The sequence below is a fragment of the Propithecus coquereli genome, unplaced genomic scaffold (genome assembly GCF_000956105.1).
Source record: "Propithecus coquereli isolate 6110/MARCELLA unplaced genomic scaffold, Pcoq_1.0 Scaffold119, whole genome shotgun sequence".
Classification (NCBI taxonomy): Eukaryota; Metazoa; Chordata; class Mammalia; order Primates; family Indriidae; genus Propithecus; species Propithecus coquereli.
In genome coordinates, this window is record NW_012135969.1 from 4,022,761 (window position 1) to 4,045,692 (window position 22,932).

The 22,932-nt window shown below is 51.5% G+C and overlaps 2 protein-coding genes across 2 annotated transcripts; both read right to left on the bottom strand.

The window, feature by feature from the left end:
- Positions 1-380: 380 nt before the first annotated feature.
- CSF3 (colony stimulating factor 3 (granulocyte)) lies at positions 381-2,779 on the bottom strand. Its single transcript, XM_012661488.1, has 5 exons — positions 2,650-2,779; positions 2,325-2,479; positions 1,901-2,008; positions 1,668-1,814; positions 381-1,316 (listed from the first exon to the last, which is right to left on the bottom strand). Exons 1-5 carry the CDS (start codon positions 2,741-2,743, stop codon positions 1,152-1,154), a joined length of 669 nt encoding a protein of 222 aa, XP_012516942.1. The 5' UTR covers positions 2,744-2,779; the 3' UTR covers positions 381-1,151.
- A 5,261-nt stretch (positions 2,780-8,040) lies between these two features.
- On the bottom strand, positions 8,041-22,395 carry PSMD3 (proteasome (prosome, macropain) 26S subunit, non-ATPase, 3). Its single transcript, XM_012661497.1, has 12 exons — positions 21,839-22,395; positions 18,350-18,540; positions 17,730-17,867; positions 15,611-15,747; positions 14,470-14,660; positions 14,217-14,320; positions 10,555-10,669; positions 10,333-10,452; positions 10,084-10,187; positions 9,641-9,796; positions 8,616-8,666; positions 8,041-8,493 (listed from the first exon to the last, which is right to left on the bottom strand). The coding sequence occupies exons 1-12, from the start codon at positions 22,056-22,058 to the stop codon at positions 8,416-8,418; spliced, it is 1,605 nt and encodes a 534-aa protein (XP_012516951.1). The 5' UTR covers positions 22,059-22,395; the 3' UTR covers positions 8,041-8,415.
- Positions 22,396-22,932: the final 537 nt, after the last annotated feature.

Below are 22,932 nucleotides of genomic sequence, written 5' to 3' on the forward strand. Positions count from 1 at the left end.
CCCCCTTGGGTCAGCCCTGCCTGGTGGCGTCTAGCCTGTTACTTGAACCCCCAGCCCCATCTCTCTGTCGCACCCTTGGTCCCTGTGCTTTCTGTCTCCCCCTCAAGGCTGTGGCTGCATGCGGGTGGGGACTATGTCTGCCTTGTTCACTATGTCCCTAGCACTTCCGCCAGCACCTGCACATAGTAGGTGCTCAGATAAACACAGTAGAGGAATGTCGCTTGAGCTCCAGAACCCCCCTTACTCCTCCCCACACCTCCTCCCCCTCCCTCTGGCCTCTCCCACCATTCAGCCCCCACCCCCCAGCCCCTGGCCAGGCACCAGCTGGACTCAAGAAGGAGGAAGGACATTTGCTGGACAAACACTTTATTATTGTGAAGCTTGGTTACAGTGAGACAGTGGGGGCAGAGGTGGAAGGTACACGGTCGTGCTTCCTCTCGCACATACCTGACATGTTCCCTCCCACATCCCCAGTCCCAGCCACCTGCCCAGCCCTAAAAAGAGTCAGGGTCCTGACCCTGGTGGGGGCAGGGCAGGCGTCCTAAGGGCACCGAGAAAAACCACCCAGAAAAATGGGAGAAACGTCGCTGATGCCTGAGTGCCTCGTGCTGGGAGTCAAAACATGCCCCCAAAATCTTAAGAAAAAACTAGATTCCCCAGCAAATTCGTGGGACCCCAGGGTCAGCCCCCCTACAGCTCTGTTGCCCTTGCGAGTCCAAGGGATGCAGGGCCTGGCACAGATGGCCGAGGCCAGAGTGAGGGTAGGAGGACCCAGTTGGGGAACACTGTTGTTTAAATATTAAACAGGGATGTCTTGTCTCCCATGTGGGAGACCTTCTGACGCTCCCGAGGGCCCCAAGGTGGGTACCCTTGGGGGAGGGCTCACTGTGGCTCTTCCCAGGGCCCCGCAGAGCCAGGGCAGGAGCAGTCACAGGAACAAATACTTGGTATTTACCTATCTACCTCCTAGTCCAGGGGACAGGAGGACGGAGCTTTTTCTCGCTGCCACAGGCAGGAGAATGAAAGTTGGAGACAGAGGGAAGGACCCAGAAGTCTGGGGCTTCGTTCTTCTCTTCCCCGCCTTTAAATACAGGCTTAAATAGGCATAAATATTAAATAGAGATAAATACATCGGAGGGAAAGGGCTCTGCTCAGGGCTGGGCGAGGTAGCGCAGCACGCGGTACGCCAGCTTCAGGAAGCTCTGCAGATGGGAGATGACCAGGACACCTCCCGCTCGGCGCTGGAAGGCAGAGGTGAAGGTGGGCATGGTGCCCTGGGTGGGCTGCAGGGCAGGGGCCACCCCCAGGTCTTCCATCTGTGGGCAAAGATGAGAACAGTGGTCAGGCCGGCTGAACGGGCATTGGTCGCGTCACATGAGGAAATGCTGACACATCCGACTGTGGAAGGTCACTCGGATAACGGGGGAGCCAGGACTTGAACCCAGGTCTGTCAAGGTCCCGTGCTCTGTCTCCTGCTCTAGCTAGGGGACCAGAGGAAGGCCAGCAGAAGGAGGGGCCTGGGATGGGCCACATACAGGCCCCCAAGAATGCTCGTGGCCCCAACCCTAAAGACTTTGGGGATCCCCAGCCTGCTGTGCCGGCCGTGCCAGCGTGACCTTGGGGACCAGCTTCTGGCCCTGCTGCCTGCCTCCCCCAATGAGGCTCACCTGCTGCCAGATGGTGGTGGCAAAGTCGGCGACGTCCAATTGCAGCATGTCCACAGTGGGGGCCAACTCCGGGGAGATCCCCGCCAGGGCCTGTAGGAGGCCGTGGTAGAGGAAGAGGCCGCTGTGCAGCTGGCTCAAGCAGCCCGCCTGGGGAAACAGCAGGAGAGTTAGGTGCTGCTGGGGACACTCCTGTCCTTCCTGCCCCGTCACCCTCCTCCCCTCCTGATACTCACCAGCTGCAGGGTCTGGCTGGGGCAGCCACTCAGGGGAGTCCGGGGGATGCCCAGAAAGTGCCCCAGCAGCACCAGCTCCTCAGGGTGGCACAGCTTGTAGGTGGCACACTGGGGATGGAAGCGTGCTGCGTGAGAACCGCCTGGCCAGGCTGTCGCTCCTCCTCCCCGGGGCCTCCCCGGCTTCCTGGCCTTCCCTGCCTGTGCCCGTCCTGCCACGATGCGCGGACCCACTCGCCACCCTTGGCCCATGGCCCTCGATATCCTCCCTGGAGGTTCTGTTCCCCAAGTTCCTTCCCAGCCTTCCATGTTGCCACCTCTCCTAATTTTCTCCCATGTCCCCCGTGTGTCTCCCTCTCCCACGTCCCTTCCTGAGGGCATCTTCCCCCTCCTCTCCTGCTCAGTGTCCTCCAGCTCTCCCACTCACCAGCTTCTCCTGCAGGGCTGCGCTGTCACTCTGGATCTTTCTCACTTGCTCTAAGCACTTGAGCAGGAAGCTCTGGGGCAGGGAGCTGGCAGGGTCCAGGGGGCTGGCTTCTTGCACTGGCCAGAGTGCGCTGTGCCAGAGCAGCAGCTGCAGGGCTGGGGACGGACAGGGCTCAGGAGGCATGCCGCCCACCCACTCCCACCTGGGGACACTGGGTGTCCCTACTCCCCGTTCCTACAGTGAGTATCCCCAGCCCCTCTGCCACTCCGGCCTCCCTCCCACGCCCGGGGCAGCCAGCGCTCTGGTCCTGGGCCAAGACACTCACCCATCAGCTTCATGGGGCCAGCCATGGTTCTGGGTGGGTCTGGGCTGCAGGCGCCGAACTCTGTCGGGCCCAGCTCCAGAGGGCCTTTATACATAAGCCCATGGAGGTCTGGGAGGAAATTACCTGGGGCTTCGACTAAGGCTTAGTAATAACTTCCCAGGATTTATGCAAATTTAGTGTCCAGGACAATGCAGGGGGGTTGGAACAAAAAGCTGTTTGCGAAAGTTTTGTGAAATTGTGGAATCTCTGATCCTTCTTTGACGTCTTGTCCCCCTCAAATTCCCTTCCTCCCCTCCTGCCCCGCCCAAGCTCAAATTGCCCCAGGGTGTTTGAACAGAAAAGCAGCAAAGGCTGAGCCTCTGAGAGCAGCTGGGAGGCTGGAGGCTGGTCAGGCTGGTGGGGGAGAGGCGGCCTCCACATGGGCCTCCCTTCTCCGGCAGCCGTCCTGGGGCAGCCTCCTCTGCCCCCTCCTTTGGGAGTCTCAAGCCACCTGCATCCCAAGCCCCCAAATTCTAAGAGAGAAGGGAAGAAACTAGTTGCCCCCATTCCTAACCTCCAAGCTCCCTGGAGGCTGCCTTCCTGGGTCACCTCCTGGGGACCCCTGGCCTGAGACACAGACGCTGGGGTCTTGTCTCCTGTCCCCACCCCACACTTGGATAGACACCATCTCAGGTTCCAGGCTATCCTGCCCAAGCTGATTAGCTGGAAACTCCCCTATACCCCCCCATGACTCATTCCTTTAAGCCCCTGGAGTCCCGGGAGAGGCCAGAGGAAGCCGGATGTCTGTCCTGAATGAAGCAAGACTTTGGAGGCTCTCGGCTCACCTGACCTTGCCCTTCCACCTCCTCCAGCGCTACCCCAACAGCAGATCCCCAGGGCTTTGGAATTAGGGGACTGGAACACGTGGCTTCTCTGGCCATTCACTGCCCAGGGAAGAGGCTGCCAGCCAGAGTGTGTGGAGCCCGGAAGCAGACTCCGGCTGGGGGTGAGGAAGGGGGAACTGACCTCATCTTCGCATCCTAGAACCATGCAGTTGGTGCCGGAAGGGACCTTTGGAGTAGGTTCCAGCCCTGTGACCTGGGCCAGAGAGGGAAGTGCCTTGCCCAAGGTCATGGTTGACAGAGTCAGAGTACAACCAGGCCTCAGCCCTGAGAGCTTTCCACAGGCCCGGGACAGTCTGACTGGCCGCGCCCAAGGCTATCACCTTCTGTCCTAACGTATCCCCCAGCGAGCCAAGAAACAGAGACCTGACTGGGCAGCGGGACCATCTCTGGGGCTGTGGTGCCCCCTCGTGGCCACAGCTGGCAGGGACGTCACCTGCTGCTCTGTACACATCCTGCCATCTGTTCCCCTTGTCCTGTGGAGACATTGGCCCAAGCACAGTCCCCACTCCACCTCAGCTGGGCAAATCCACCACCGTGCACTGTTGGGGCCCAGCTCTGTGCGCAGCTGCTCAGGAGCAGAGGGTGGCTTTAACGGAACCACGGAGGGCGGGAGATTCACGTTCTTAAACATAGTGGCTGGCAGTTACTGGGTACCTCTTACACGTCAGGCACCTTTTGTTACACCTTTGTCATTTCTTCCTGTTAACCAATGAGTGTGTTACAGACGAGGGAAGGCCTCAGAGAGGTGAAGGGACTTGTCCGAGATCACAGAGCTTGTCAGTGGCAGAGCCAGGCAGGATTTGTGGTTTTGTCAGCGTCCCAAGCCCATTGTTCCCATACACTAGCTCGCTGTCCAGATGGCTGAAATCTCGAATAGTGGCTCAGTCCAGTCATCAGCCCCACCCAGGGAAGAGCAAAGACCAAATAGAGAGCAAGGGCTCGTTGCAGCAGACGTGACACACAGGGCTGAGCTGGACTGGAAGCTCAGACAGCAGGACGATCTGGAGAGGGCCCAGCTCCAGAGACCGGTGTTATCCATCTTTCCAACTTCCTGAAGGCTCTCCCAGGTATTTCTTTTTTTTTTTGAGACAGAGTCACAGTTTGTCGCCTTGGGCTAGAGTGCCATGGCGTCAGCCTAGCTCACAGCAACCCCAGATTCCTGGGCTCAAGCGATCCTCCTGCCTCAGCCTCCCGAGTAGCTGGGACTACAGGCGCATGCCACAATGCCTAGCTACTTTTTTCTATTTTTAGTTGCCTGGCTAATTTTCTATTTTTTAGTAGAGATGGGGTCTTACTCTTGTTCAGGCTGGTCTCAAACTCCTGGCCTCAAGCGATCCTCCACCTCGGCCTCTCAAAGTGCTTCGATTACAGGTGCAAGCTACCACACCTGGCCGTGAATATTCCTAAAGGTACCTAGAAAAGTGAATCCTTTCCAAAAAATTTTCGATTTACTTTGCCCAGATCTATCAGAGGAATCACCATCTATGGCAGCAATAGCCTTCGGAAATGGATTTCTTAAATAAAAATGCTTGAAAAGTCAAAATTCCTCCTTGATCCATGGGCTACAGAATGGATGTTGTGTTAGCGGCCATGAAAACAACATTAATCTCCTTGTGCATCTCCATCAGAGCTCTTAGGTGACCGGGTGCATTATCAATGAGCAGTAATGTTTTGAAAGGAATCTTTTTTTCTGTGCAGTAGATCTCAACAGAGGGCTTCAAATACTTAGTAAACTGTGCTATAAACAGATGTGCTGTCATCCAGGCCTTGTAGTTCCATTTACAGAGCACAGGGAGAGTAGATTTAGCATAATTCCTAAGGGCCCTAGGATTTTTGGGATGGTAAATGAGCATTGGCTTCAATTTACATTACCAGCTGCATTAGCCCCTAACAAGACAGTCCTTTGAAGCTTTGGAGCCAGGCACGCACGCTGTTTCGGTTACACTGAAAATCTCTAGTTTGGTGCAGCCACCTTCATCAATTACCTTGCTAGAACCGGACAACTTGCAGCTTCTCCATCAGCACTTGCTGCTTCACCTTGTACTTTTATGTTATGGAGACAAGTCTCTTCTTTAAATCTCATGAACCAACCTCTGCTAGCTTCAAACTTTTCTTCTGCAGTGTCCTTACCTCTCTCAGCCTTCACAGAATTGAAGAGAGTTAGAGCCTTGCTCTGGATTAGGCTTTGGCTTAAGGGAATGTCGTGGCTGGTTGGATCTTCTATCCAGACCCCTGAAACTTTCTCCATATTAGCAGTAAGGCTGTTTCGCTTTATCATTTTTTTTTTTAATCATTCTATTTTTCAAAAAAAATTTTTTTTTTTAGTAACAGTCTCACTCTGTTGCCTGGGCTAGAGTGCCGTGGCGCATCAGCCTAGCTTTACAGCGACCTCAAACTCCCGGATTCAAATGATCCTCCTGCCTCAGCCTCCTGAGTAGCTGAGACTACAGGCATGGGCCACCACATCTATTTTTACTGTTTTTAGTAGAGACAGGGTCTCACTCTTGGTGAGGCTGGTCTCGAACTCCTGAGCTCAAGCAATCCTCCTGCCTCAGCCTCCCAGAGTGCTAGGATTACAGGCGTGAGCCACCGCACCCGGCCTTATCATTCATGTGTTCCCTGGAGTAGCACTTTTAATTTCCTTCAAGAACTTTTCCTTTGCATTTATTACTTGGCTAAGAGTTTGGCACAAGAGGCCTATCTTTTGGCCCATATATATTTTTTTCTTTTCCCATTTCCCCTTTCAAAAATGAATTTATCTTGGCTTTTGACATGTCCTCCTCACTAAGCTTAATTATTTCTAGCTTTTGATTTAAAGTGAGAGATATGTAACTCTTCCTTTCACCGGAACACTTAAGAGGCCACTGTAGAGGTATCGATTGGCCTAATTTCAATACTGTGTCTCAGGGAACAGGGATACTCGGCACCGGAACAGATGGCTGGTGGAGTAGTCAGAACATACACAAATTTACTAAGTTTGCTGTCACACATGGGCGTGGTTCATGGCCCTGAAAACAACAGTAACATTAAAGATCACTGATCACAGATCACCAAAACATGTAATAATGAAAATATTTGAAATATTGTGAGACAGGCTGGTGTGGTAGCTCATACCTGTAATCCTAGCACTTTGGGAGGCTGAGGCAGGAGGATCGCTTGAGGCCAGGAGTGTGAGACGAGCCTGAGCAATAGTGAGACCCTGTCTCTACAAAAAATAGAAAAATTAGCTGAGCGTGGTAGTACGTGCCTGTAGTCCCAGTTACTTGGGAGGCTGAGGCAGGAGGATCACTTGAGCCTGGGAGTTTGAGGTTGCTGTGAGCTATGATGACACCACTGCACTCTAGCCTGGGCAAAAGAGTGAGACCCTATCTCAACAACAATAAACCAAAACCAAAACAACAAGAAAAGGAATACTGCAAGAAGTACCAAAATGTGACACGGAGACACTAAGTGAGCACATGCTGTTGGAAAAATGGGGCCAACAGACTTCCTTGACATGGGGTTGCGACAAACCATCAATTTGTAAAACACCGCAATATCTGTGAAGCACAATGAAACAAGGTGTGCCTGGACTGGGAGATGACAATCTGCAGCTGGTGACTGCACAGTGACCTTTCCTAACAAAACTTTATGGAACCCACAGTGTGCCAGACACCAGGCAAGGCCAGGGAGGACACGGGAAGAGTTTATGACTGGTGGGAAGGCACGGCTTTCCCAGCAACCACCTCCTAAGAGAAGCGTTTGAACATCAGGTGAGTGGCCCTAAAACCAGGGCCTAAATCAGTCACTGTGCGCCAGGAAGCCTGGAGGATGTGTCCAGTTCAGGTGGGGAGGGGAGGCAGCTAAGGCAGAGGCAGAAACCGGCAGGTATTCTTCAGATGAGAGAGTCTGGCAGGAACAAAGAGGATATGTACAGCAACGTCCAGGTGCTAGCAGAGAACACGTGAATAATTCAGTGACCCAATGTGGGGAGCACTGTTGTGCGTGGCAGGGAGGGAGGCTTTTAGACCAGGGCAGGCGTGTTTCCCACTGTGCACAGTGGAGTTGATGGGTGGGGGCCACAGGGGAGCCCCCTTCTGCCTGACCCCACCAGCTCTGCTCAGCGAGGAGCCCATCCCCCACAGCACAGCACCAACCGGGCCACCCCTGTTGTCAACCTGCCTTGCTCTTCTCTGCACCTCCCTGATGGTCAGCCTTTTTCTTTGAGCCTCTAGAAGTCTAGATTCTTAGTTTTAAGAGCCTAATCCTTTATTTGACAGATGTGGAAAAGGAGCCCGAGAGGTTAGCGACCTGCCAGTATCCGAGAGCCAGACAGAGAGAACAGCAAAGCCAGGCGCTTCTGCCCCGGCTCGTGGTCCCTTCACTTTGCCCTGGGCTTTCTCCCGCTCTGTGACCCACACAGACCCTCAGGTAACACCTGGGCGAGAACTCCAAGACCAAGACAAAAATGTGGCCCTGTCAATATTGCTGCCATGAGCGCCAAGTATAGTAACTGATGCCCAAAGACCTTTGGAGAACTTTTTATTGTTTAAAAACTGTATTTGAAGCTTCGAAAAACATACAACCCAACATGTCCCAATTCCAGTGCCCTCCTCCCTAGAGAGCAGCACAAGGCTACTATCCCCTCCTGCCGCCCACACCACCAGCCAGGACCCTGCCCTGGGGAGGCCACCTGCCCGCCCTCCTGCCTGCTGTGTGCTAAGTCACTGGCTGGGGAGGGGCCCCGGGTGAGGTGGGGGTGGCCGGCTCCTAGCACCGCTCACCCCCTGCAGTCTGTGAGCTGTGTGTGGGAAAAGGGGGCCGGTTCCTTGGGCAGGGGACCCCAAGGGGGAAAGAGAAGGAACCAGTCCCCACTCACCCCACCCCTCCCCAGCCCCCTAGCTCAAGGGAAGCTGTCGTCGTCATCTTCCGCCATCTCTTTGGCAAACTCTAAGTCTTGCTGCTCTCGCTCACGCCGCTCCTGCGGAGAGAGGTGCTGTGAGGCCGAAGCTTCGGAGCAGCTCCCAGCCCTTCCAAACACTCCCCTCCGCCCTCTCTGCGTGGAAGTCTGGCCTTTCAGCCTTGCCCAGGAAGCAAGCTTACCTCTGCAGACTCCAAGTCCTTGTTGTAGGATTTGGGAGGGAACCGCATGGCCTGGAGCACCACAGAGAGAGGAGGTGAAGGAGGGCAGGAAGCAGAGCACCCGCCGTGCTCCCCCGCGTACCAGACACCGACAGGCAACAAGACGGGCCACTCTCCAGTCTAGACTAGTGGGCAGCTCGGCACAGAAATGCCCTGTTATAATACCCTGTGGTACATGCTAAGAAGAGAATTAGAATTTGGAGGAATAATGAGCAACCCTCTCCACTGGGCAGGGAGGAAGAGGAGGAATGCAGTGCCTGCGGGAACGGGGAGAGGCTGTCCAGGCGGAGGATGCCACACGTGAGGCCTGGCCTGGGGTCAGTGGGGCTGGTTGAAGGAGTTCGGGGGGCAGTAGGGGAGGGGAGGCGAGATCAGACATAAAGGACCAAATGGCCTTGCGTGTCATGCTGAGTACGGCTTTGCCGGATTTTAAGCAAGGAAGCAATATCCCTGGTTTCCTGGGACAAAGAGACCGGAAAACAATATGGCAGCCAAAGAGTAACAGCATCCAACTCAGTGCCCAACAGAGGACAAGGGCTTAATAACCTTTTGTGGAGCCAGATATCAGCCCATTTTAGACTTTGTTGAGTGTCCCAACACAACGATTTCACTTAATTTTTACTGACCCTGCGAAGCAGGCCGGACAGGTAATCCCCTCACCGCCAGCTTCACAGACGGAGAAATAGAGGCTCAGAGAAGTTAAATGACTCAAATTTGGAGACAGATCTAGAATCTCGCACTCTGAATCCCTGTCTGGTCCTCCCTGGTGACCACATCCCTTAAAAGCAATAGGAGTGCCCACTCAAGCAACTGGCTATGGACCCTTGCCAAGGCCCTTTCCCCTCTGTAGCCCCTGCCCTGCTGCCCCGTGACTTTGCAGAGATGGCTGGGAACTGGGCCGCGAGCCGGCCTTCTCCGAGGCAGCCGTGGTGTGGGGGCGGGGCACGCCGCGGCCAGGCTGGACGCTGCGGCCAGGGGCGTCTCACCTTGACGGACATGTTGTGGATGTCCAGGCAGAAGGAGATGCGCTGGTGGAAGGCCAGCTGGGGCTCCCGGGTGGAATAGATGTCGATCATCTCCTTGGACTGGACGTAGCCCTTCTCGTGGTTGATGCTAGCCTCGATGACGCCATCCCGGATGGCCTGCAAGGCCCCAAAGGCAGGCAGGGTCACCAGAAAACCATCCTCTAAGTCGAGAACATCACGTGCCATCCTATTCCTCCGTCCTCCTCACACTCTCAGACGCTCACGCGTGCTCTCATTCTCTCTCTGGCTACTTACTGGCTTCACTGCAAATGGCTGACACTCCCTAAAGGACGACACTACTGCTTTACCCATTTCCCTCTGTAGCCAATCTCCTCCCACTGCCACCGCCTGAAACTGGCAGGAAGGTGACAACCTGGCCACTATGGTTCCTGAACCAGCCCCACCTTGGCAACGATGAACTCTGCATCTTCAGGGCTATCCAGCTGTAGTTTCTGGGCGATGTCAGCCAGGGAGATTCGGGAGTAGGAGAGGCTGATCATGCGTACGCCTGGGAGAGGAAGGCGCAGTGTGGTGGGCAGGGTGGGCACAGATCCTTTGCCCGCCCACTTGTACCCGCAAGGCTGGCCCTGGGCCCTGGAGAAGCCCAGCCTGGCTCCTGGTCCTCCAACGGCCCCTCAGACCCTGATCCACACCTGTCTTAATGACATTGTGTCGCAGTCGGATAATCAGGGTGTAGGTCCCATCTGCTTGAAACTTCTCCCCAAACTGATCCAGGACCTGGTTGAACTTGGCTAGGTTTCCTGTCCTGACAGCTGCAGGGGGACAGGAGTGGATTAGATAATACAAATGGGCACAGGTACCAGAGGCCCCAGTGGAAGGCGTCTGGCAGGCTTGGTGGGGGGAGACAGCCTTACCTTGGGTCAGAAGGAAGTAGGGCATGAGCGAGCGCTTGAGGGAGGGCTGACGGAACTGCAGCCGGTCGGGGATCTCCCCCAGCAACAGCTCCACCACGATGAGAAGCTTGTGCACCTGGACAGCGACAAGGAACACAGTGGGCAGGGAGCCCCACCGGTGGAAGAAGAAAACGAAATGGGGCGTCCTCAGTGAGACGTACTGGGAGATGGGAAAGGCAGCACCGTGTTTAGGCCCAGAGAGAGGAAACCCCCTGAAAACCTGTGCTGGGCATTGAATCAAAGCTCTGCCTTTAGAGCTGAATCCTGGGCACATCTGACCCTTTGGCCACAGAGCCCTAAGCTGCATTTCACCTGCACACACTGCTTGAGTGACAATGCTCTAAAACGAGGCCAGATGGACAGGTCCCGTGGCTCAGCCACGGCGAGGGAACGGAATGTGCGGCGGCCAAGGATGCACATCAGGGAAGGGGACTGTTTCTGGAGGCGAGGGAAACACTGCAGAACTAGTTATCTGGGTGGAAGCAGAAGCGCAGGAAGGGGCCTGGCAGAAGCTCAGGGAACGAGCAGTGTGTGGACATGGACGGCCGGCTGGAAACTGGGCCTTTCCTCCGCCGCTGTGCTGAGGTATTTCTGAATCATGCCCCTGTGGGTTAAGGAGTTCGCTGCCAAGCAGGAGGAACAGGAACACAAGACAAGACAGCTAAGTCACAACACAGCAAGTGTCATGGGAGAGGGGAGGGGTTAAAACGGGATGTGCGTGATCAAGCCCACAGCTGGGCAAAGACTCTTCACCCCGCTGCATGTACCCACAAGGTGGCCCTGTCTCTTGGAGTAATCACGTGCGGGGCAATCCATGGGAACAGTAACGTAATCAGTGCCCCAGGATTCTGACAAAGCAGAAAAAAGGAGGATGTTTCCGTCAAGGGAACAGACTGAGGGTGTTATGGGGGCTACCAGGAGAGAGGTCTGGGACCACAGTCTGGAGATGTGCCACTGTCAGGCTGAGCAGCTTGGAGTTTGCCCACAGGATGCTTGAGGTCTGTGCGATGTCACTATGAGTACACACCAAGCAAATGAGTTCTTGGTTTCCTCATCCCTAAAAAGGGCGTAACAACAATAATAGCACCTAGGCCGTCTACCTTGTCGGACTGTTACGATGCTCCACCGGGCAGGCAATGGGAGCAACGGAAGCTTCCTTGGCAAGGGAAAGACAGACCCAGACTTCTGCTCAGTTAAGCAATTGTGTGTACAACGGGCCAGTGGAGGGGAAGATGACAACCAGTCAGAAGTGTCCAGAAATGTTAGTGGCTCGAACAAGGGCACTGGCAATATCAAAGAGTAGTGAATACAAAAGACATGGAGACAATTCAACAGACCTGGTGATGGGGAAGGAGGGGTGGGGGTGAGGAGTCAGAGACAATCCCGAGGCTCCCTTCTAGACCAGGAGGGCAGGAAGGACTGGCGAGGGGTCTGGGAGGGGTTTGGGACACACTGTGTAGAGAGGTGTGAGCTGGATTTGTAGGTCTGATGTTCGTGACAGGGGCAGTTAGCATTAGGGGCTGAACTGTGTCCCCCTCAAATTCCCGTGCTGTAGACCTGATCCCCAGTGCCTCAGAATGTGACTGTATTGGAGATAAGGCCTTTAAAGAGGTAATTAAGGTAAAATAAGGTCATATGGGTGGGCCCCAATTCAAAATGACTGATATCCATGTAAGAGGAGAGTGGAGCACAGATATACACAGCGGGAAGATCGTGAAAATACTGGAAGAAGATAGCCATCTACTAGCAAATGTGAGAGGTCCCCCAAAGAAATCAATGGTGTCAACACCTTGATCTTGGACTTCTAGCTTCCAGAACTGCGACAAAATAAATTTCTGTTGTTTAAGCAACCAAGCCTGTGGCACCTTGTTCCAGCAGCCCTGGCAAACGAATACAGTTAGTAATGTACTTTGGTGAAGCATCACGGGGGCAAGAGTTGAAGCTATGAAAGCAAATGAGATCACTGAGGAGAGAATGTGGGTTTTACTATGGACAGAGGAGCTTTCCAAGTGTTCTGCTGAGGACCGGGGTGGTGAGAAGGAAGTGGCAGAGGGGACACTTTCTGCCCAGAGACTTAAGCAAACAGGCAATGGGCCAAGGCCTTGGAAGAGACGGAACAGACTGGGATGAAAAATGCAGGTTGAGAAGTTGGCTTTAAGTAAAAACAGGAGGGTAGGAATGTGTAGAGAGAGCCAGTCAAGTCTGCAGTGGAGAGAAGGCAGCTGCAGTAATGAACGCTGGATGCCCACAGCGGATGAGTCAGAGCCTCCCTACTCAGTGTGGCCTATGGACCCAGCGCAGACTGTGCAAATCAGAATCCACAGCTCAATCCAAGCCCCAGGTGGCTCACATGTCACTCGTAAGCTGGGGCCAGGGTGAGGGCATAGGGAAGCAGCTTTGGAGAGGGCTGGTTGCAGGGCCTTCTCCCAAACATGCCTTCTTTCCCACCTTCTGTCTTCCAGGGCTCCCTCAACAATAATACACTGGCCAACGACCTCCCGCCAGCTCTTTCTGTTCCCTCCTGCCACCTGGCTCTACCACAGGAAACTGAAACCCTGGACATCCGTAGTGAAATCTGGTTTGAAAACACTGCTTTACCCCACAAAGCCTCTCCTCGGTAAATGACATATTCTATTTGTTAATCATCTGTATTTTCAGTGATTTTTAAAAGAAACATTTGCGTCTTATATTGTAAGTAACCTAACATTTTGCTCATGCACCCTGTGTGTCTGAAAAGCCATTCCTTTCTGCGTAAATTCTGCCCATCTTTCAAAAACCAATACAAATTTAACTTTTTCTTTAAGATCTTTTTTTTCCTCAATTTTTCAATTTTTTTCTTTTTTTGAGACAGGGTCTCACTCTGTTGCCCAGGCTAGAGTACAGTGGTGTCATCATAGCTCACTGGAACCTCAAACTCTTGGGCTCAGGCGATCCTCCTGTATCAGCCTCCTCAGTAGCTGGGATTAGAGGTGCGCGCCACCCCATCTGGCTAATTTTTCTATTTTGTAGAAACAGGGTCTCACTCTTGCTCAGGCTGGTCTTGAGCTCCAGACCTCAAGTGATCCTCCCACCTTGGCCTCCCAAAGTGCTAGGATTATAGGTATGAGCCACTGCGCCTGGCCAGAAATACCATTTCTGATCCTTCTTTCCCGTCTCTCATAGTGTCTAATACCAAGGTCAACACTCGAAAAAATACTTGGTGCCTGACTGTTCCTAGGTGGCCAAGGTTTATCTCCACTCGAGCCAGTCAGCTGTAAGGAGATTTTTCTGGGTTCCTTGGCCACAGACAACACTGCTCCTGAATGGGCATGTGAGGGACCAGGTAAGAGCCTGGGGTTTATCAACACCATCCAGGCCCACACCTGGAATATCTGTCAGGAGTGCTGGGAATCAGCAATATGCCGAACCTGTCTCCCAAGGAGAACACTCTGAACACACCTGTCAGAGATGCAGGTAATGCCCGCTTCATGTGGTCTGGAAAATGATGCCCACAGACAGACACCTGAAGCAACCTTTTGGATGAGGAGGATGAAGGATGCCTTCCTGGGCCCCTTGTACAGGTAAACAGACTGAAGTGGTACCAGATAGTAAGAGGCGATGGGATGGTGGTAACCGTGGCTCACCGTCTGTTTGAAGCCGACAGCCGTGTGCTGAGGGGCCTTGCGAAGGGCATTGGTCATTGTTCTCCGGGCCTCTGAGTACTCCAGCTGGATGGCTTTGATGCGCCCTGGGTGTGGAGGAAAGGAGAGTGGGTCAAGAGAGTGGCATCACCCGTAGCAAACCAGAGTGCCAAACGGGCCTCTCATGCATCACCCCTGAAAATCTGCACCAAGTGAGCCTGAGACACCTGATTTGTGGGCTGGGCCCTCTCCTCACCTGTGTAGTAGAGGTACCTTGCCCACTCATTGTTGTTGGCCTGCTCAGGGAACACGGACTTGGACACCAGCTTCTCGGCCTGGTCGTACAAGCTGTAGTGTAGGTAATTCCGCAGCAGGAGGTTCAGCAGGGTGGCCTGCCCGTCTGCATCATGCCGCAGGGTGGCTGTCCGGAGCCGAGCGTGCAAGAAGCTGCAAGGAGGAGAGAAAAAAGGATGTCACAGGCTTCAAATTACAACTCTTTGAACTGCCTCTGCGTCTTCATTCACTCTCAAGGCCTCAAAAAAGTGATACAAATTGCTTTTCTGGTTATTTACTGAATATTCAACTATTGACTACCCGCTGTGAGCAGCACTATTCTAGGTGCACAAAAAGGACAAAACCCTGTGCTCAGGGAACTCAGTGGAGCAGATAGGCAACGATCATGATGAAGTATACCATGTGGCATGACAGAGGTGGTAGGGGCCGTGAAGGAGTCAGGGTAAGTGCGACGAGGAACGCAGGAGGTGTGAGAGACGGGGCTGCGCTTCTCAACAGCTTGGTCACCGCAGGACTTGCTAAGGAGGTAACAGTCCAGCAAAGGCTGAAGGAGGCAGCGAGACAGTGCTCTCGGCAGAGGGAGAGCCAGAGCCAAGGCTGTGAGGAAGAGTGCGCCTGGCACACCTGAGGAAGAGCAGGAGGCCAGCGGGGCTGAGAGGAGCGAGTGGGGGGAAGCAGGAGGTGGAGCCAGGGAGGCCGTAACAGGGCAGAGCGTTTCGGGCCTTAAAAGCCATCATGAGGACTTTGGCTTTTCCTTGAGAGAAATGAAGAGCCACTGCAGGTTTTGAGCAAGAAAGTAACGTGTTTTCCAGCCCATCCTTCCACCCCTAACCCACTACTCAGTCCTCCCCTGATGTGGGGTGAAGGGAAGAGCCGGGGGGATAGTTCCTAATAGCCCAGGAGTTAGCCATTTTTCATCTAGAATTGATCTCTCTCCGGAACACCCCTGCACGGCTCGGGGCATGTTAGCCATGACCCCCATTTCCTGCTGGGCACCTCACATCTACCAGCTCATTGCCCTCTGCAGCTTCACTGCTCCGTGGTAGTGACTCATCAAGTCTCTGACCCCAGGGGCCGCAAGTGAGCCCCTTGGCCCCCTATACCTGCGCACCACATCCAGCTTGTCCAGGAACTCATAGACCCGGGCGTGATAATAGTAACACTTTGCAGCCACAAGGTCCAGGGCCCGGCGGTTTTGAGTACTGATCTTCTGCATCAGGTCATCAGAGATTTTCTGTGCCTGGGGAGGAAGCCAAAAGACAATCAATGGCAGTTCCTCAAAAGCTCAGACATGGAGTTATCATATGCCAGCAATTCCCCTCCTAGGTCTATCTCCAAGAGAACTGGAAACATATATTCACATGAAAGCTTGTATATGACACAAAATTTTAAAAAAAGAAAAAACAAAACTAAAAAAACCTTATACGCAACATTCACAGCAGCGTGATTTATAATAACCAAGAAGTAGAAACCATCCAAGTGTTCACCAGCTGATGGATAAACAAAATGTGGTACATCCATATGATAAGTTATTATTCAGCCATGAAAAGAAATGAAGTATTGATGCATGCTACAACATGGATACACCTTAAAAACATTATGCTAAGTGAAAGAGGCAGGCCAGGTGCGATGGCTCATGCCCATAATCTCAACACTTTGGGAGGCTGGGTCTGGAGGATCGCTTGAGCCCAGGAATTTGAGGTTGCAGTGAACTATGATTGAGCCACTGCACTCTCGCTTGGGCAACAGAGTGAGACCCTGTCTTTAAAAAAAAAAAAAAAAAAAAAGCTGGACACAAGGTCACAAATTATATAATTCCGTTTATATGAAATGTCCAGAATCCTCTATAGAGACAGAAGACAGATTAGCAGTGGCCAGGGGCTGCAGTGAAGGAAGAACGGGGAGTGACTACTAACATTGACATGTGGTGCTTTCCTGGGGTGATGAAAATGTTCTGGAATTAGTGGTGATGGTTATAAAACCTCGTGAATATGCTAAAAACGACTAAATTGTAGCATACTTCAAAGGGGTGAATTATATCTCAAACAAAACAATGGTGAGGAAAGGAAAAAAACAAACCAGGGAATTGGAAGTGGGACCTCTCATTTCCCGAGCGTCCTCCTGTAACAGTGGCTACAACTGACAAAGAAGCTGGCAGTAGCTGGGGGAGTGGCTGTGGTATGCGAACTAGAGCTGTCCAGTCCCATCATAATAGCTGTTATTTAGTAAAATATCATCGATGCTCACTATGTGTAGATTATTGTGCTAAGTATTTTAAAACATTTTTTATTTTATTTGTTTATTTATTTATTTTTTGAGACAGAGTCTCGCCCTGTTTGCCCTGGCTAGAGTGAGTGCCGTGGCATTAGCCTCGCTCACAGCAACCTTGAACTCCCGGGCTCGAGAGATCCTACTGCCTCAGCCTCCCAAGTAGCTGGGACTACAGGCATGTGCCACCATGCCCAGCTAATTTTTTCTATATATTTTTAGTTGTTCGATTCATTTCTTTCTATTTTTAGTAGAGACGGGGTCTCGCTCTTGCTCAGGCTGGTTTCGAACTCCTGAGCTCAAACAATCCGCCTGCCTTGGCCTCCCAGAGTGTTAGGATTACAGGCATGAGCCACCGCGCCTGGCCTCCCTAAAACATTTTTTAAATGTAATGCTAACAACAAGGCTGGGTGTGGTGGCTCATGCCTGTAATCCTAGCACTTTTGGAGGCTGAGGCAGGAGGATCACTTGAGCCCAGGAGTTTTAAGTTGCTGTGAGCTAGGCTGATGCCACTGCAGTCTAGCCTGGGTGATGGAGCAAGACTCTCTCTCAAAAATAAAAGTACTGCTAACAACAATTTTGTAAGGTCGGCATTGTTATCTTCATTTTACATATGAGGATATGGGAGAAGTTAATTTGCCTAGGATATGGCTGGGATTGGAACCCAGGTCTTTGTCTTCAAATCCCCCAGTTCCCCCCAGAAAATCTACACTAGTATTACAGCACAGACAGGCACAGAATAAGCACTGCCAGCCCATTTCCACAGTGCCCAGAGCGGGAGTGGAGGGGCCTTCCCGGTGTGAGGTCGAGCACATACCCCCATGGGGGAAGAGTCTGGGGGACAGTTCTTAAGAACCCAGTGATTATTTCCACTTCCTCACCAGGGACAATCTCCCCTGCAAACCCCTTGCACTGCTTGGGGCTCATTAATTGCTCACACTGCATCCTGGATACCTCTTTGTAGCGCTTGCTGTTCATCAGAAAGATGACCATGAGGAGCTGGAGATAGGCTTCCACCTCCGGCAAGAGGGGTGCCGACGCAGCTTTTCCCGTGCGGGGACGGAACTGCAAATCGGCTTCTGTGTCCATGGGCTAGGAGAGGAAGAAGTTACCATGGAAAAGCTCAGTCACGTCAATCAACCAAGAATTTATTAAGCATGCACTGTGTATTTCAACATATATTTACTGAGTGTCTACTATGTGCCAATATTTTGCTAGGTGCTGGGGATACAAACATAAAGACACAGTCTTTCCCGAAGAAGTCAAGAAAGCCGGCAATATGATAATACAATAAAGTGTCACAGGAGTGTAACAGACTCCTTTACAGAATCTAGTGGGGACATAAAGGGTGCTGTAAGGAACTCACAATCAAAAAGCCCACAGTGTAAGTAGAGAGATTAAATCACCACACCTGACAAATACTCATTTGTCACTGGGCAAATGAGTATTAAAATGGGCTGCTTTGGCTTCACTCCTCGTGCTATAGAAGGTAGTAAGACAGGTCTTCAGGAACAATTCTCTCCTGGGGGTCTGAAACCAAGCCTGCACCCTTTAAGTTGGCCCAACCCACTCACCTCTTCCAGGAAGGGGAGCAAGAAGTCTCGAGTGGCATTGTTTGAGGTGAAGAAGCCATGCACAGCTTTATACAGAACATAGTGGTTGAGGCGGCGTGATGTGGAAGGCAGCATCCGCAGGGCCCGCAGCACAAATCTCGGCTCCTTGCCCGAAACTGCCTTCTCCAGCTGTTTCACATGCTCCTTGATGTCTGCAAAGGACCAGAGGAGAGAAAAATGATGTCACTTCCCACTAGTCCCCACCACCTTAGGCAAGATCTGCGGAGCCTCTCACAAAGGGGCAACTTGTGGCCAGTCATCTTTTGCCCTAATGAGGTTAAGCAATATTTACAGATTCCACACATTCATTTTTAAATACAAAATCAAGAGGCAAGGAAAAATATAGCTGGGGTGGGGGATGGGGTAGAGGCTGACAGAGGAAGAAAAGAATAAATAAGAAACAAAAGAAATAGGTGGAGATTCATCAGATCTTAAAATAGGAAAAGATTTTTTTTCTTTCTTTTTTTTTTGGAGACAGAGTCTCACTCTGTTGCCTTGGCTAGAGTGAGTGTTGTGGCATCATCCTATCTCACAGCAACCTCAAACTCCTGGGCTCAAGCGATCCTACTGCCTCAGCCTCCCGAGTAGCTGGGACTACAAGCATGCGCCACCGGCTAATTTTTTCTATATAGTTTTAGTTGTCCAGATAATTTCTTTCTATTTTTTTTTTTTTAGTAGAGACGGGGTCTCGCTCTTGCTCAGGCTGGTCTTGAACTCTGGAGCTCAAACAATCCGCCCGCCTCAGCCTCCCAGAGTGTTAGGATTACAGGCGTGAGCCACCGCGCCCGGCCTAGGAAAAGATTTTCTAAATGTAAACAATGGGAGAAATCACATGCACACACAAAAGGCTGATGAACTTGACTTCTGGATAACTGCATAAACAAAAGAAAAATATTTGCAACAAATGTGATCAAAGATTCACATTTTCATTCTACAAAGAGCTTGTATAAATGGTTAAGAGAAACTATGTTGCCGTAATTTGAAAATAAAAATAGACATGAACATACATATATAGAAGAGGAAAGATAAACAGCTAATAAGCCAGATGTGGTGGCTCACGCCTGTAATCCTAGCACTCTGGGAGGCTGAGGCAGGAGGATCCCGTGAGCTCAGGAGTTTGAGACCAGCCTGAGCAACAGTGAGTCCCCGTCTCTACTAAAAATAGAAAAAATTAGCTGGGCGTTGATGTATTTTTATCTTTTATAACAATAATGAAAAATAGCTAATAGACAAACAGTGTATTTTAGTAGTACTTGAATAATTCCAAGTGGAAACATTTTTAAACTACAAAATTAGTAATATTTTTAAAATCACAGAATAGAGTGGAAAGTACATTTCTGTTGGTATAATGTAAACCAGTGTAGTTTTTCTGGACAATATCGATCAAAAACCTTGAGGATGTTCACCTTTTTTGATCCAGGCATATAGATTCTGGGAATCTATACTAAAGAAATAATAATAAAAAACTTGGGCACAAAGTTGCAAAGCTACTTATAACAGGAAGACGCTAGAAACAGTTTAGATGTCTAGCAACAAGGGAATGCTAACAATTGGTTTTTTCTTAGGCACATTTGTATATTCAGCACTTAGTACGGGGTGTCTGGGCCACATTAATGATATAATAATATCAACAGCTGACATTTATGGAAGGTTTACTATGTGTTCACCATGTGCTATATACAGTTCTAAGCATTTTAATGTTTACAACAACCCAATAAAGTAGGTACTATCACTCTCATTCATACAGATGAGGAAACTAATTCCAGAGCCTGTACTCTTAACTACTATATTAAGTATTTAATAAATGTTTCTGAAATAAATTGAATGCTGATCATATCTATGGATATGTTAAATGAAACACACAAAATTCAAAATCATCTGTATTTAGGTACACTCTGATACAAACTGCATCAATTACACAAGAGCAGCTCAAATATTCATAGGAACAAATATTAGCCATGATTTTTTTCCCTGCTACTTCTGACTTCTTATACTTTCCAAAATTTCTACAATGAACATGAATTACTTTATAACAAGAAAATGAAGTGTTTGTAATAAACATACCCTGTAGGTAATGTTAAGTGGCGCCTTTGCCACTGGCTATCACTATTGGTAAAAGGTTATCGCTAGAGGTAAAAGGATCTCTATTAGATACTGATCCTGTTGCTCAACTTTAGAGTACAAGCTGATGTAGTCAACGCTATCACATCATCAAAAGCACCATCTAGGAGCATAACTTTGCTTATCTCAATGTTTTTGAGCTAGTTTCTCATGCAGTTAAGTAAAAAGAAATCCCAGTAAGTAGGCCAGGCGCAGTGGCTCACACCTGTAATCCTAGTACTCTGGGAGGCTGAAGCGGGAGAACTGCTTTTAGCTCAGGAAGTTCAAGTCCAGCCTGAGCAAGAGCGAGACCCCATCTCTACTAAAAATAGAAAAAATTAGCTGGGCATCTTGGCATGCACCTGTAGTCCTGGCGACTCAGGAAGCTGAGGCAGGAGGGTGCTTGAGCCCAGGAGTTTGAGATTGCAGTGAGCTAGGACGACAACACTGCCCTCTACTCAGGGCAACAGAGTAATACTCTGCCTCAAAAAACAAAAAACAACTAAAAAACCCAATGAGTTGTCTGGTTCCACTTGATCCAGAACCAGGAAAACAATACCAGGACCACAGTGGGAAGCTCTCACTTTACCCGCTTCAAATATAGACGGGATGCTGTAAGTGGGAAAAGTAAAAAAACATGAACTTGGAGGAACAAGAGGACGATAGGAAATCGGAAACAGGAACCTAGGAGTAAAGAAATGGGGGACTGGTATATAGAAGTTTAGGCCAAAGATGAGTATTGAACTCAAAGGTGACACCTAAAAAGTTTTAAGTGTGTGTTTAAACCCTCTAAAAACAGAGTAGGAGTAGGAACTTGAAGGAAAAGAAGAAGAGCAATGGGATAGTTTGGGCACTTCAATTAGATAAATTATGAAACAAGATCCTGGGTCGAAATGGTTCTTTTAGGGGAGTTTGCTTAAAGGCAGTTAGGACCACAGAAGCCTTTTGTACACTCTTAAAACTTAGGGGCCAGTACTCTGTGTCATCCTGGCCCTCTTCACAAACATAAATACAAACACTGGTTTCTAAAGGGATCAATCATATATATTGGGGGTGCTAGAATCAGTGGGGTGGGATGCAAATGGAGATCAGAGGGGAGGGCTTAGAAGAGTGAGTCCCCGGGCCCATTAAGACCTAGATCTAGATACAACCCCAGATTGGGGAGCGGGGGGGATATGAGGGGAGTAGTTACCGTGCTGGAGTTGGGAGTGGCAGGGTAGCGGGGGCAGGCATCTGGGGGTGATCCCAAAGAACTGGGTGGGGGGAGAGGCGGGGAGCAGGCTGCGCTGGGGTCCCAAGGAGAAGCTGTCACCCGTGATCGTGGCACGTCCCCGGCCCAGGCTAGCCTACCCTCCAAGGTGACAGTGTCCAGCTCTCGCTGGGAGTGCTCGGCCGCTGCCGCCGCCGTCTTGCCGTCTGCCTCCCCCGTGGATCCGCCACCCGCCGCCGCCTCCTCTTTCATCTCCACATCCTGGGGGGCCGGGGGCGGTGGTGGCTCTTGTTCCCCTCCGCCGGGCGGCGGCTTCGTCTTGTCCGCGCCGCGGCGCCGCGCCGAGCCCTCCTGCTTCATGGCGCCCGGGGTCGCGGCCTAGTCCAGGGGCCGAGGCCGGGGCCTCGCGTGAACCCTCGCACCCGGGACCAGGAACTGAGCCGGGCCTGCACACGAGCGCGGGCTAGCGTCAGGCCGCACGATGACGGAGCAGCTGCAAACCCCTTCCGAGCGCTGGGCTTTCTGGGTAACGCCAGGCCCGGCGGACCGATGGCCGACTCAACAAAGGGGAGAGAAATCAACAGCCGAAGTGCAGGATGGAGGCGGATCTTCGAGGAAGGAGCGGGGAGGAGCCTGGATGGGTTTATGGGACTTTCTTTCGAGTACTTAAGTGTGTTGATTTTCTTTTATGTTTCTCTGGGGTGCATTTCTGTAGATGTCCACGAGAGGTCCCCTCAGGCTCCAACCTGAGTTACAATGGACTCTAAGAGCACCCCGACCGGCGTGGAGTTGGTATGGCCTATCCGAGCGCGGGGCGAGATGACGTCACTAGTTGCCGGGCGGGTTTTGCGCCCAAGCTCACTCACTTTGCCCTGGGTCTGGGTCGCCTTCCAGATCCACTCGGCAGGTGCTCAACGGCCATCGGGTGCATCCGGCGCCAGGGAAAGAAAGAAGGCCGCGAAGGAGGGACGTGGAGCTAGGGGCTGTTGGGCCTAAATTAATAAACCGAACTGGAGAGTGGGAAAAACCCTATGGGATCCAGACTTCCTTTTCAGATTTTAGCTTAGTGCTGTAAATAAGACATAACATTTCTGCAGCCCGGGAGTGCGCATAGTGGAAAGGGTGCATTTGTGCAGAAATCACTCTGATTTAATAAAAGATAGGGGTCCACCCTACATATGGCCCAGGGTTAGCACATGGGGGGTGAAAAACTCAGCTCAAGAATGTAGTCTAC